At 42.6% G+C, this 15,127-nt stretch overlaps 1 protein-coding gene across 2 annotated transcripts in view; it reads left to right on the top strand.

Annotated features, from left to right (window-relative positions):
• The window catches only part of LOC130367957 (uncharacterized), a 112,944-nt gene that overhangs the window by 22,288 nt on the left and 75,529 nt on the right, over positions 1 to 15,127 (top strand). Inside the window, exon 1 of one of the 2 annotated variants that reach the window (XM_056571033.1) lies at positions 11,762 to 12,101. The exons of the other annotated variant lie outside the window; for it this stretch is intronic. Coding sequence (XP_056427008.1) covers positions 12,074 to 12,101 — 28 coding nt within the window. The 5' untranslated portion in view covers positions 11,762 to 12,073. Of the gene's footprint in view, positions 1 to 11,761; positions 12,102 to 15,127 lie in introns of those variants that run through there. 2 annotated transcript variants of the gene reach the window in all.

Below are 15,127 nucleotides of genomic sequence, written 5' to 3'. Positions count from 1 at the left end.
GGTGATTGCTCATTGTCTAAATGGAGCTACATAGAAGGGGTTGGAGTGCTGACTGCTGTGTCTTGTGGACTAGTGTTTGTACCCGTGTTTCATGGTGGTCTCGCAATTCTGTGATTTTTGACCCTACATTTCTTTTTAACAGCATACCAAATGAGTGGTGTCTCAGGTTTTCCCAGGTTGCAGTTTGGCACAAGACATTACATCACTAGTCAGGCGTTCAGAGGGAATATGTCTGCTTTAATGGGTGGAGCGACCGCTGGGTGGGAGATCATTCTGAAAGAATGTGAAACAACTGGAGGCACCCTGGTCAGAAAACACTGATCTATTGCATTGAAGACAGAACAGATGTGTTTCAATTGGTGGGGTGGCTGATGTGTGGGAAAAGTAAAAATATTATCACACAAACAAGGAACTATGGGATTTGTACTTTGAGAGAACGAACTCCAACAGGAAATACCCAGCTAATAGCCTTAGCTTTATGGTAATCTCACAATTAGCCATTTTACCCCAAGATAAGCGCAGATCCTTCCTAAGCATATCCATTACTGTCTGGCAGGTATGTACTAAAATCACTTTTAGGATGGATAACCTCTCTAATACTTTTCACGCCAGGTTCATTTCGGCACATGGACTGTAATTTACTGCAAATTTTATCTGTAAAAATCTGCAAGAGAAACATGTGTGAATGAACCCTCAATGTGCCTATGTCAGCTTGTCACATACCTATCACTCATAACCAAACACAAATGAACAGGAATATACAATAAGGTACAAAGTAGTGGTATAGTGGCCCCTGAAAAAATCTGTATAATGCACCATAATGTGTAAATCCAAAGCAAAGCATATAATAAAAAATTATACTTAAAAAATGGAGGAAATTTATACATCACAAGTCACAACATCTCCAGGATCTCTCATGAATATTGCAAAGGTACTATACAATGCTAATCTATATTGCACAAAGAAGGGAGTATAACTCCCAACATTCATAAGGTAATGCTTGGGTCAAATACAAACAGTGTAGAAAGGACCAAATAATGTATGGGTCCTATCCCATATGGGGATTACAGTAAAGTATAGGTAAAATGCATCTACAGTGCAAGAAACATAATAAAGTGCTATAATTCTAAATACATGATCTTAAGGAACAATATACAGCTTATGCATGGTATACCCACATGAGACACAAGTAACAATGTGAGATCCAGAGGGACGACCACTGCAACGCGTTTCGTGCTGGAGCCTTCTTCTGGGAGACAAATACATATCTTCAGAAACTCTGCAACACAATGGAACAGTGACTGCTGAGACTAAAGCTTAAAGGGGTTCTCCACCATAAGGTGATTTTAGTATGTACCTGGAAGACAGTAATGGACATGCTTAGGAAGGATCTGTGCTTGTCTTGGGGCTAAATGGCTATGTTGTGAAATTACCATAACACTGTGTCTAGCTTTTTGTGAACTGGTATTTCCTGTTTGACTTTTCTTTTTTTGACTACAAATCCCACAATTCCATCTTCCTCCCTCCCACACATCAGCCACCCCACCCATTGAAACATAACTGAGCTGCATCCCTTCAAAAGACCTGTGGTTTTCAATCAGGGTGCCTACAGCTGTTGCATTAGTTGCAGATTAGTCTCTCTCCCACCAAGCGATCCCTCCACCCATTGAAGCAGACAGGCTCCCTGTCATCAGCTGACTAGTGAGTCAGGTCTTGGCCGCATTGCAACCTGGGAAAAATCTGAGACAACAGTCATTTTGTATGCTGCTAAAAAGAAATATTGTGGTGAAAATCACAGAAGAATTGTGAGAAAACAGGTACAGACACTATATTATGAACTACACTAACTTTACAGCCCCTGTAGCATAGTCAAATAAAAAATACCCCTTTAACTCTTACTGGAATACCCCTTTAACTCTTACTTCCCACAAAAAACTAAAGATTGCAGAGCTCACAATAGAAGAAAAGAGGTTAACTGCAATTTCTCTAATTTAGCTGGCTCCATGTGAACCATCTATCCACCACACCATTAGGTTGAGTGATTCACTGAGGACTGCTTGCACCTTATTTCTTGAATTTATTCCTGTAAAAACATCTCACCCCCAAAGACATTAGACATATATAACTTTTTTATGGGTAGGGGTAGGTCGCACAGCTTTATTATAAACTCTATAAACATTTATTTATAAATAAGGCACAAAACTACAATACACTTAAATGACCCCAAATATTTTAATGACCGCCCGCTGTGACAAATTAACAGTACACAAGAAACACACGAAAAGCCATAGTATACCCACGGACCTCAAATAAGGAGGGACAGCCTCTGGGACCCAAAGGGGGGGTGGTGACAGGTGAACGTACACCACAGCTATATAAGGCATGCTGGAGGGAGGGGGCAAACAAGCAGTAAAAATCCAAAACCTGCACTAATGGGCAGGCTTACCATGATATACCGTATATACTCGATTATAAGCCGACCCGAATATAAACCGAGGCCCCTAATTTTACCCCAAAAACCAGGGAAAAGTTATTGACTCGACTATAAGCCTAGGGTGGGAAATACATCATCCCCCCTGTCATCATCCAGACCCCCATCATCATCCAGACCCCCGTCATCATCCCCCCCTTCATCATCACCCCCTGTCAATCACTTCATCAGTGGTCTTCAGCCTGTGGAACTCCAGATGTTGCAAAACTACAACTCCCAGCATGCCCGGATGCTGGGAGTTGTAGTCCGGGTATGCTGGGAGTTGTAGTTTTGAAACCCCTGGAGGTCCGCAGGTTGAAGACCACTGCGGCCTTCGTCATCAACCCCCCCCCCTTCATCATCACCGCCTGTCAATCCCTTCATCAGTGGTCTTCAACCTTGCGCATGAACGTCCCTGTGCGTCGTCGTCAAGGCAACGTCACTACTCCGGGGCTGGGGCCAAAGAGCAGAGAAGAAGCCCCCCCGGTGAAAATGGACAGCCCGCAACGACTAACCATCCCCATCGGACGGTCCCTGCAGCACAGATGGCCCAGACCACCTCACCCTAACGTCCCGTCCAGGGGAGGTGAATACAAAACAAAAGGGGGGGGCTGGATCATGACGAAGGCCGCAGTGGTCTTCAACCTGCGGACCTCCAGAGGTTTCAAAACTACAACACCCAGCATGCCTGGACAGCCATTGGCTGTCCGGGCATGCTGGGAGTTGTAGTTTTGAAGCCACTGGAGGTCCGCAGGTTGAAGACCACTGCGGCCTTCGTCATCACCCCCCCCCCTTCATCATCACCGCCTGTCAATCCCTTCATCAATGGTCTTCAACCTTGCGCATGAACGTTCCTGTGTGTCGTCGTCAAGGCAACGTCACTACTCCGGGGCTGGGGCCGAAGCGCGGAGAAGAGGCCCCCCCCCCCCCCCCCGTTGAAAATGGACAGCCCGCAACGACTAACCATCCCCATCGGACGTTCACTGCAGCACAGATAGCCCAGACCAGCTCACCCTAATGTCCCGTCGAGGGGAGGTGAGTACAAAACAAAAGGGGGGGGGGCTGGATGATGACGAAGGCCGCAGTGGTCTTCAACCTGCGGACCTCCAGAGGTTTCAAAACTACAGCCGATGGCTGTCTGGGCTTGCTGGGAGTTGTAGTTTTGCAACATCTGGAGGTCCACAGGTTGAAGACCACTGATGAAGGGATTGACAGGCGGAGAGTTCACTCGAGTATAAGCCGAGGGGGGTGTTTTCAGCATGAAAAATTGTGCTGAAAAACTCGGCTTATACTCGAGTAAATACAGTACCTGCCCCAGGGAGAGCCATAGTGTCACAGTAAAGGGTATGAATATTTATGTCCAAGCCAAGGGTTATTATTATTTTATTTTTTTAAAGATTGCTAAAAAAAACTGTTTAACTTTGTTATCATGGGGTATGGAGAATAGATTCATTGGGGGGGGGGGGGGGGAACATACATTTTTTTTAATTTTATTTAAGCCTCAACAGAATAATATGTTAAAAAAAATAAATGAAAGGGTCTGAAAACTTTTTGAATGCATTGTACACTGTGATATTTATTACAATACCCATCTACCTCCATTCTTATGTCATAAATGTTATGCTGATAAGTATTATATTATCTGTGTCCAGCCTCAGACGTGCACTTTGGGCTACAGGCAGGACAATATCTGGATGAATATACGTTGTCACCTGGGATGAAGGCCGATCATTTCTGCAGTATTACAGCGTACGGTATCATTAGAGCTAACTATGGGGTAATACGAGTCGTTACTAACAATGAAGGTTGGGGACCTGTAGGGAAGATTTTACTGAGGACATGTCAATCATGACAATAATGATGGGTCCTCCAGGCTCTCCCACCCCTCCTCTCAGCTGTGACAATAGAATAATAAGAGGTGAAGGGGGTCCCGTCCTTGTCCTTTGATGTCCTTTGGGAATGGTGACACTTTTGTCCCTTTCAGTCCTGGTAACATTGGAGAGCTGTAATTGCCCCTGCTCACACAGGACCACGATGAGGCAAGCAGCTTCTCACAATGGCACACAACCCCGATGGACAACTGGACTAGGAAGACGATTTGCATTTTATTGTTATTTATTGAGACCTGCTCTACAAAGGGACATCGTAATGTTTCAAGTAGGGTTTCAAGTTACTAAAATGATCTTTCTATCGTCTCTAGATAGAAGAATATAGGGGGAGATTTATCAAAACCTGTGCAGAGGAAAACTTGCCCAGTTGCCCAGAGCAACCAATCAGATCGCTTCTTTCATTTTTCACAGGCCTTCATAAAAATGAAAGCAGCAAGCTGATTGGTTGCTATGGGCAACTGGGCAAGTTTTCCTCTGCACAGATTTTGATAAAACTCCCCCATAGAGGCCATATCTATAGAGAAGTAGACACTCTTACAGAAGTACCTATAGTAATCATATTGGGGGACATTTATCAAAACATGTGCAGAGGAAAAGTTGCCCAGTTGCCCATAGCAACCAATCAGATCGCTTCTTTCACTTTGCAGAGGCCCTGTTAAAAATGAAAGAAGTGAGCTGATTGGTTGCTATGGGCAACTGAGCAACTTTTCCTCTGCACAGGTTTTGATAAATCTCCCCCATTTTTCTTATATTTGTGCTCAGAGTCCAATAAATAGTATAAAACCCAATACTTACCTTCCTCACTCCTCTGCTGCCCTGTTCTTACAGAACCCTGGTCTCTCTGTGCATCGCTTCCAGGGTCAGTATGAAGAATTGCCCACTCTTGTGCTCAATATAAAAAAAAATCACTCCCCAGAATACCACCTTAAGAATTTTGTCCATAGATACTTTGCTTTCCAAATCTCCTCTAGTCCCGTAAGTTGCTAACCAGCTGCCTTTATAGTGAATGGGACTAATCTGCAAATACCCAGCAGAGACTCTACTGAATGCAGAAAGTGTATGAAGCCTTCCAGCCATTCCAAACTTTTAATTATGATCATGTGGTAGAGGGTGTGATGAGGGCAGATGGAATGGCCCTAGGGGCAGATGGCATTAAACCCTTGTGTTCGTGACGCCAGGGCGTGGTTTATCCTCAATACCACCTGAAGGCATACCGCTGGCTTGATCCTGGGCTAGGGGGCAATAATGACTCTGACACCAAGTTACGGAACAATGGTACTGTATTTTTCGCCCTATAGGACGCACCAGCATATAAGACGCACCCAATTTTAAAGGTGCAAAATCTAGAAAAAAAAGATTCTGCACCCAACAGTGATCTTCAACCTGCGGACCTCCAGATGTTGCAAAACTACAACTCCCAGCATGCCCGGACAGCCGTTGGCTGTCCGGGCATGCTGGGAGTTGTAGTTTTGCAACATCTGGAGGTCCGCAGGTTGAAGACCACTGGTATAGGAGGTAATACTCACGTGTTCCTGCCGCTCCGGACCCGTCACTGCTGCCCTGGATGTCGCTCCATCGCTGTCGCCACGTCCCCGTGGTGTCCCCGACGCTCCGGACGTCTTCTTCCCCGGGATCCACGCTCTCCGTCGCCGTCATCACGTCGCCACGCAGGGGGGCCCAGGGGACACTGCAGGGAGGCTGCCTGACAGGGCAGCTAGGGTACAGGGGTAAAATTCCTGTACCGGGCCACCACAATCATAAGAAGTGTTAGAAAGAAAAAGAATTATGGTAATCGATCGCCATATTTCTGCAAAATTCCTCTCTTTTATCTATGAGACGCAAGGAAATTTATATCTCATCCAAGGAAAGCTGGGTGAGATTAATGAAATCTGTGAATAGTGTGAAATCCCTTGCAGACCATAGCTGTTAATGGACTTTTGGGGGGAGATTTATCAAAACCTGTCCAGAGGAAAAGTTGCCCATAGCAACCAATCAGATCGCTTCTTTTGTTTTTAACAAGGCCTCTGCAAAATTAAAGAAGCGATCTGATTGGTTGCTATGGGCAACTTTTCCTCTTGACGGGTTTTGGTAAATCTCCCCCTTGGTGTTTACTGGTTTTCAAATTAGCTCGAGTCAGCACAGGTGCTGTTACAGATTATTATTGGGCTTACAAAAGGTGTAATTCAGTCTGCACTGATAGGGGCTGAGAAAACTGGAGCTCTGCTGGGAGTTTGAATTCTGAGGTTTTGCAGCCTCTAAGGGACACTTCAATTTTTGAGTACCCCATTGGATGGCAGATGTTTTTGGCAGCAAGTAATCTGTATAGTTAGGGAATACTGTGTTAGCAAGCACAGGAGGAATAACAACATCTAAATTCTCTGTCTGCAAGCAGGAAAAAGAATTATGCAAATATCTGTAAATTTCATAAATTTCATACATAGTCAAAAATAAAATACCATGTTTAGAAAAAGAAAAGAATGTTTTTCCTCGTGCATTTATTCTAGATCAGTTTAACAGCAGGACATTTCACACGTTTTCTTTCCCCATGTGTTCTGTTTATTCTCGCAAAGCTGCTGGAAATCATGGAAGAAATGTGACGTGTGCCAGTCAGGGGGGAAAGGAATGATGGAGGAAAATGAGGGGCAAAGGGAAATGTAGAAACAACTTCATAATTGTAAGAGATTGAAAAAGCTTGGCTCCTTTCTTATAGAAACAGCGCCACTCTTGCCTATGGGCTATTTTTGGTATTGCAGCTTAGCCCCTTTACTTAAAGAAAAACTTTCAGCTATATATCATGCTCAGAGCTGCAGACAGCTGATCAAGAAATAAAACAAATACCTGTCTCATGGCAAATGGCTGATTGCTAAGTTAAAGGGGTATTCTAGGAGTTTTTTTTTATTTGACTATGCTACAGAGGCTGTAAAGTTAGTGTAGTTCGTAATATAGGGTCTTTACCTGTGTGTGACGGTTTTCTCACAATTCTTATGTGATTTTCACCCCAATATTTATTTTTAACACCATACAAAATGACTGTTGTCTCAGATTTTTCCCAGGTTGCAGTGTGGCCCGAGACCTGACCTCACTAGTCAGCTGATGACAGGGAGCCTGTCTGCTTCAATGGGTGGAGGGATCGCTTGATGGAAGAGAGATCAATCTGCAACTAATGCAACAGCTGTAGGCACCCTGATTGAAAACCACAGGTCTTTTGAATGGATGCAGCTCATTTATGTTTCAACAAGTGGGGTGGCTGATGTGTGGGAGGGAGGGAAATTGAATTATGGGATTTGTAGGCAAAAGAAGAAAACTCAAACAGGAAATACCAGTTGAAAAAGCTAACCACAGTGTTATGATAATCACACAACATAGCCATTTAGCCCTAAGACAAGCACAGATCCTTCCTAAGCATGTCCATTACTGTCTTTCAGGTACGTACTAAAATCACCTTATGGTGGATAACCCCTTTAATAAAATCATGTTTTGTTTCTAAGCTCGAGCTGTAGCATGCTTGCCTCCTTCCTCCTCCACCCTTCCCTGCTTGGCTTTCAGCACTGAGCCTTGTGCATCAATCATGCAGGGCAGGGAGGGGTTGGGGAGGGAGGAGGCCTGCATGCTGCAGGTCAGCACTGCCTCTATGATACTTGATCTTACCAGCCATACCAGATATAGCCCATGGATAAGAATAGCGCTGTTTTTGTTAGGTAGTAGCCATGTTTTACTAGTCACATATAACCCCTGCAAATTTTTAGCCGTAGCCTTAAAAATGACAATAGACAACCTTTAACATAGAAGTTTCCTAATAGCATATTAAAGTAATCTCTCCATTTAGAAGTTGCAGAGAATACACAGGGTATGTACTGTATTAGATTTGTTATAAAAAAAAAAAAAAAAAAAAAAAAACAACACCCAAACCTTTAGATACACTGTATCTGTGTATTCAGACAGGTAAATGTTTATTTATGTTGCTTTATTTCTGCACTGGTACTTTTATTTTCAATACCAGTTTTCCTACAGAGAACACTGACTGAGAACCTGACAACCCACTGCTTGAGAACCTGCATGCGTAGAGCTCAATGTGTGATCCCTGTAAGGCAATGTTCACAAAAAGTTTTATTTTGGCAGAAAAAAATCCCACCTAGATTTTAAGGTGATCTACAGATTTACCGTATTTGGTGCCTCCAGTGAATTCAATTGGATTCAATGTACATTGTGGAATATGCACAGAAATCTGCACTTGAGCTGCTATCCCTCCTTTTCTACTCTCAATGCTTGTGGCCTTCTCTCCTTTATACTGCTGTGTATGTGCAAGCTGTAATACAATGCAGCTAAATTGCCTCATCACATGTATACAGCATGCGGTGTATATGACTAATATTGACTAACTCTGACCACAGAAGAAATCTACAGTTCTCAGAATAAGGTTATTAAAAACCTTGGGAGGAACATGTACCTGCATGTGCAGACTACCCACAAAGTTTATCTGTAACTATGGGACTGGAGTTCTATGGACTCAGGGAACATAACGTTGTAAGGATCTAAACACATCATATGGTTAAATGTTTCTAATCTAGACTATTTGCAAAGTTTATTTTTTCTTTATAAGACTCACTGGAGCTTATAAAATCACTACAATGGGGTCATACAGGATAAAACCTATTTTCAACTGTTTAATAAATGAGCATATATTGGTTAAATAAAGTTATTTTTCTACCTTTTTGTTGTCTGTCATGCTTTTCTTTTTTCTTTTTGTTTCTCATGCAAACTGTCTGCTCTTCCCTCTTCATTGCGACACTTTCTGACTAGTGTACATGCTATAATGTATTTCCTGTTTCGGTTGTACACTCTAGCTTGGAATTTAGCAAATTCTGGATACAGAGTTCACTGAATTCCCAGCTAGAGTGGGCAACAGAGACTTTACATTACAGGAATGAAGACGTAATGCAGACAGTTTCCATTAGAAGCAGAATAAAAGCATAAATATATGATCATTTATTAGGCAATTGAAAATAGATTTCATAATCAGAAAAGCCCTTTAACCCCTAGATGACACAGGGGATCCTGTATGCCCTGGCCATCTGATACCTAATGCTCCAGGGTGTACACTTACACCCTAGAGTGTTAAGTCTGTAAAGGGAGTGCTGGAGCAGGGCTCGCTTCATAGGTAGTGAATGACGGCTGCTATCTGCAGCCTGCACTGACCGCTTGGGGTGGACATTGGCGATCCTGCACGTGTATGCAATTGTGGTGGCACAGTACGGGATGGTGTTTCACCATACTTCTCCTACCCTGTCAGTCAGAGTCTCTCCATGTCCCCAGGGCCCCCTTTATATATTATCCCTTGCGTATATAAGTTGTGATATTAATAATGTACTGTTTCTTTAATTGTTATACCATGTGATTGTTACCCAGGAGGCACTAGTGACCAGGGGACCCCCCAAGTGACCTATGGGTTCCTTGCACAGCCCCCCTATAAAACCAAACTCTCTTATTGCTATTCCTGCTAAGGTCCAGTGCAGTCGTCTCAGAGTTTGTGTCCAGAGCATTGGAGGCCTCAAGCTTAAAGTCTGCAGCCACAAGTCAGCTCAAGTAAGCTCAAAGTCATCTTCATGTCAATTGTCAAGTCAAGTCTTCAATAAAGTCACCGTGGCCTGCACTAACGTGTCTCTATGTACTGCAAGTCCTTGCAAGCCTGCGAGGTCCCCCTGTGCCACTGGTCCCCTCCTTGGGATATTGGCTGTACTGCATAGACTGTATCATCTGTCTACCCTCAGTAAAGCTACCGTTGTCCGTACTTTGGCGTCAGTGTCTTCATTGCCCCCGTGCCTAACCCAGGACCAGCGGTATTACCTTCGGGTGGTTAAGGCTAAATCACGCCCTGGTGTCACGACAAGAAGGGGTTAATAACACCTTCCCCTTGGATTATAACATCTGCCCTACACCTCGCACCTCGACGCCACACCATTAAAGGGTACCTCTCATCAAATAAACTTTTGATATATTTTAGATTCATGAATGTTGAATAACTTTCCAATAGCATGTTAATGAAAAATATGCTTCTTTCTATTGTATTTCTCCCGATCAGTCCTGTCAGCAAGCATTTCTGACTCATGCTGGAGTCCTAAACACTCAGAGCTGCAAGCCTGCTTTGTTCACAGCCAAACAGGCTGAGAACAAAGCAGTCTGGCAGCTCTGAGTGTTCTCCTTTGTGAACAAAGCAGACTGGCAGCTCGTAGTGTTTAGGACTCCAGCATGAGTCTGAAATGCTTGCTGCCAGGACTGGTAGGGAGACCCCTAGTGGTCATTTCTTCAAAGTGGAAAATTAAATAGAAAGAAGCATATTTTTTAATAACATGCAATTGTAAAGTTATTCTGCACACATTAATCTATAATATATCAAAAGTTTTTTTGATGAGAGGTACGCTTTAACCTTTGCCGTGATCAATGCTGATCATGACATCTAAAGAAGAAAATGATTATTGCCAGTTGGCCAGTATAACTATTGAAATATAATGTTAATGATTCTGCACAGTGATTGGCGTAAATGTAAAAAAAACAAACACCAGAATTGCAGATTTTTGGTTGCATCATATTACAGATCACAGTGCATAAAATTAACCCTTATACAGCCCTGTAATTCATAGGGGTCAGAATAGGACCATTTTTGTTTTGCCATCAATAGGAGCTTTACAATGGTTTGTTTTTGTGGAATGAATTTTAGATTTCATAGGTACTATATAAGGGAACATACACCTTTTTGGTTACTTTTTTGTTCCTTTTTTTCAGAGGTGGGATTGTTTTTTAGTCTTGATATTGGACTTGACCCAGAGATCCTCTGATCGCTGTACATTCACTATGATTTGCAATTGGCCTCAATGTACTTCATGGGGTGGGAAAGGGGTAAAATCCATCTCTGTTGCCTTGTAGTAGCTGGTTAAGTAAATACACCTACTGTTTATGGCAACATGAATAGTCCCAATACATTGCAGTCACAACATGACGTAAAATTCATCAGTGTCTACTGTGCATTGAGGATATACATATTGCAATAACTGTAGAGAAATAAAAGGTTCTCACAAGGCTTTCCTAGATCACTGATTGTCATACTTGCAATACTTGCTGCATAATTAAGGAAAGCTGGGTAAAATAAACTGTCATAAATGTTATGGTGTCTATATTGGTTCTCACCAAGCTTTTCCAGATTAAGAATTACTCAGTGACGGACATTCACTGATGAATTCTTATTGTCACGAGACTTAATCAGATTTCCATTCACCACGGTAACCACGGCCAATACCCTCCTGCTGAGGCCTTTACTCAATGCCCATAGTTACGTATTATTGCCCTCTGACCTGGGCCCATTTATCTCTGGACTGACTAGCATATTGACTTTTCATTTGCCTGGTCACTAAAGTGATTTACTAAAACTTCTCACAGGTGCCCTAATCCCTAAGCGTCCAATCAGCACGTGACATCATTGTCACATCCGCACCTAAATGACACAATGAATTACTTGTTAAATATCATTTGTCCTTTTGGTTCCCCATCACTTGTAGATAAACATCCCTGAGCGGCAGAAGACAAGGGGTCAGCTCCATCTACATTCACCTGGTCATGGTCTGTCACTGTGTACAGGGGTCTGGCTGCTGATGTGACTTCCTCCACATCTCACGTGCCTGAGGTCAAGGAGACGGAGACAGCAGTCAGAGGATTGTTATTGATGGCGGGGCAGAGTAAACACCCTGCAGGTAGGCTAAATGTTGGGTTCTAGAGCCAAACTCCAACTCCCAGCAACACCCAGGTCTTCTTCATCCAAGAAAAACATCAGGACCTAATAGAAGCGTCATCTATTCCAGGTCATGAGGACGTTCATGTGATGGAATGAGGAATAGAATGCCGGTCTCCATAGTTTGATTTATACATAAGAAAGCATTCTTCATTCTGGGGCTTAGACATAGATAACAGCCGCTAGCAGACTCTTTTGGCGGTGCCTTATCCCCCTACCGCGCCCCTCCCCTTGAGATCCTTCTCTCCACTGAGCTGTTGGGGGAGAGTTGAGCGACCCTCATGCAAAAAGATGGTTGGCTGCTCCTGCCAAAATTGGCAAGTGTGGCAAACACATGTCACATGTCTAATGTGTATGGGCAGCATCAGACCGTAGTAAGTAGCTTTTAAGGTTAAATGGCCGCCTATTTCCTATGTTGCAGAACAGGGTTTCATGGCTCTTGTAGTCCCACAGCAGAAAAGTCATAGATGTCACAGGTGGCTAGAGTAGTGCGGTGAGCCACAGTGCCTCCTTAACCCGTTCACACAATATCAAGTACATGTACGTGGTGATTAGGGACGACTTCCCGCATCACCACGTACATGTACCTGATGGAAATAAACTGTCACTGCGCCGCCGGGAGCTGTGACAGTTTATTGAGCTCAGCTGTGCTGCAAAGCTGAGCCTCCCTGAAGCCGGCCAGGGACCAATCACCAGGGACCAATCAGTACAGACGGACCAGTAGCAGGGATCTGGCGGGGGTCTTTCTGCCTTCCCCCACTCCTCAGTTGCTTCACACAGTGAAGCGATCAGTGGTGAGGGGGGCCCCGTCGGAGAAGGCCACCCGTGGCACTCAGGATCGGAGTGTGTAGACACTGCGGTTACTGAGACCGCAACATCTATTAGGGTAACAGGGATAGGGAGCTCCCTCTGTCACCGATCGGCGCTCTGCAAAGTGAAAGCAAAGCGCCAATGGTTGCCTGACAGTGGCCTCCGTTGTCATGGCAACAGATCAGTCTAAAGGTAGAGACTGATCTATCCTATGCTTGTCAGTACTGACAGACATAGTCATAATTCAATGGAGTACAAATGTGTACTCCATTGAGTTATTTTTATAATAGTAAAAAAAAAGAAAAGAAAAAATGTGAAAAATAAAAGAAAATAATGTGAGAAAAATATAAAAAAATTAAATAAATTATATATGTATATAATACACCCCAAAACATACCCAAAAATAGTCCCCCAATAACGTCAACATGTCCCGCAAAAAAATTAGTCCTCACACAATTATGTCTCACAAAATACAGCGACTTACAAACATGATTTAAAAAAAAAAAAAAATCTTTTTATGCTGTAAATAAACTATAATATAAAAAAAGTATATAAATTTGGTATCGCCATCACCGTATCAACCTGCAGAGTAAAGTTAACATGTCATTTAAACCGCATGACTAACGACTCAAATATTTTTTATAATAAACAACCGCAGAATAGATTTTTTTGTATACCACCTGATAAAAATTTTTTATAAAAACGATCAGAGTGTCACATATACCCCAGAATAATACCAATGAGCGTCAACTTGTCTCCCAAAAATATGTTTGCACCCCAAGGCCTCTGCAACTTTATATGATGCCAACAAAATATCCTAAACTAAAAGGAGGCCCCAAAATCCACACAGCACTCCTTCATGTCTGATTCCTGTGTGTGTGATATATGGGATGTCAGAATTCGGGGAATAAATCTTGAGTTTTATTTCTTTGTCAACACCTATTGTGTTACAGAAAAAAAAATTATTTAAAAAAAATCTGCAAAAAAATGAAATTTTAAAATTCCGCCTCCACTTTGCTTTCATTTCTGTGAAAGGCCTAAAGGGTTAATAAACTTTTTTAATGTCATTCTGACTACTTTAAGGGGTGCAGTTTTTAAAACGGGTGATTCATGGGGGTATCTAACATACAGACCCCTCAATTCCACTTCAGACCTGAACTGGTCCCTGAAAAATCAGATTTTGAAATTTTCTTGAAAATCTGGAAAATTGCTGCTAAACTTATAAACCTTCTAACATTCTAAAAAAGTAAAATAATGTTTATCAAATGATGGGAACATAAACTAGACATATTGAAGATGTGAACTAATCATTAATTTGGTGCGGCATGACTATCGTGCGAGCAGAAAATGCTAAATCTAGAAAAATGCTAATTTTTTTCGCAAAATTTGGGATTTTTTTAATACACAAAACGCTAAATATATGAATCAAAATTTTCCACTAATAAAAAGTACAATATGTCATGAAAATATGTTATAAGTAAAAGTGTTCCAAAGTTATTACCAAATAAGTGGGCACATGTCAGATTTAGAAAATTTGCCTTGGTCATTTAAGGGGTACTTCGGCCCTAAGACATCTTATCCTCTATCCAAAGGATAGGGGGATAAGATGTCTGATCATGGAGATCCCGCCGCTGGGGACCCCCACATTCTCTCATGCAGCACCCACCTGTGTGAGCTGCACGCAGCTCACACAGATGGGTGCTGCATGAGAGAATGTGAGGGTCCTCGGCGGGACCCCCGCGATCAGACATCTTATCCCCTATCCTTTGGATAGGGGATAAGATGTCTTAGGGCCGGAGTACCTCTTTAAGGTCAAAACAGGCTAAGGAGTAAAGGGGTTAAAGTCAATACAAAATTGTCAATGGTGAGGGGCTGCACTGTTGGTAAAGAAAAAGATCCCTGTTTTTTGCAGGACAAGTATTATGTATAAAAAAAACTTTTATTTATGTATTTATTTTTTATTTTTTTCAAGAGGAGGCATGCAAAAGTATACAGCAATTTGGTGAATGGAAAAAAATGTTTGTTTGTTTTTTCAGCCCTGCTAATGAATTTGACCATTTGATTGGCTTATCCTTTAATAATAAAATGCAATACTTTTGTATAGCAGTGTACTTTGCCTGTCAGTGTAATTCTGACAGGTATTGTAGTAGGTGCTGAAGACATGGGGCCTTCATTAGG

This window comes from Hyla sarda, chromosome 4, assembly GCF_029499605.1.
Source record: "Hyla sarda isolate aHylSar1 chromosome 4, aHylSar1.hap1, whole genome shotgun sequence".
NCBI lineage: Eukaryota > Metazoa > Chordata > Amphibia > Anura > Hylidae > Hyla > Hyla sarda.
The sequence above is the reverse complement of the archived record's forward strand: the minus strand, read 5'-3'. Positions and strand labels throughout refer to the sequence as shown.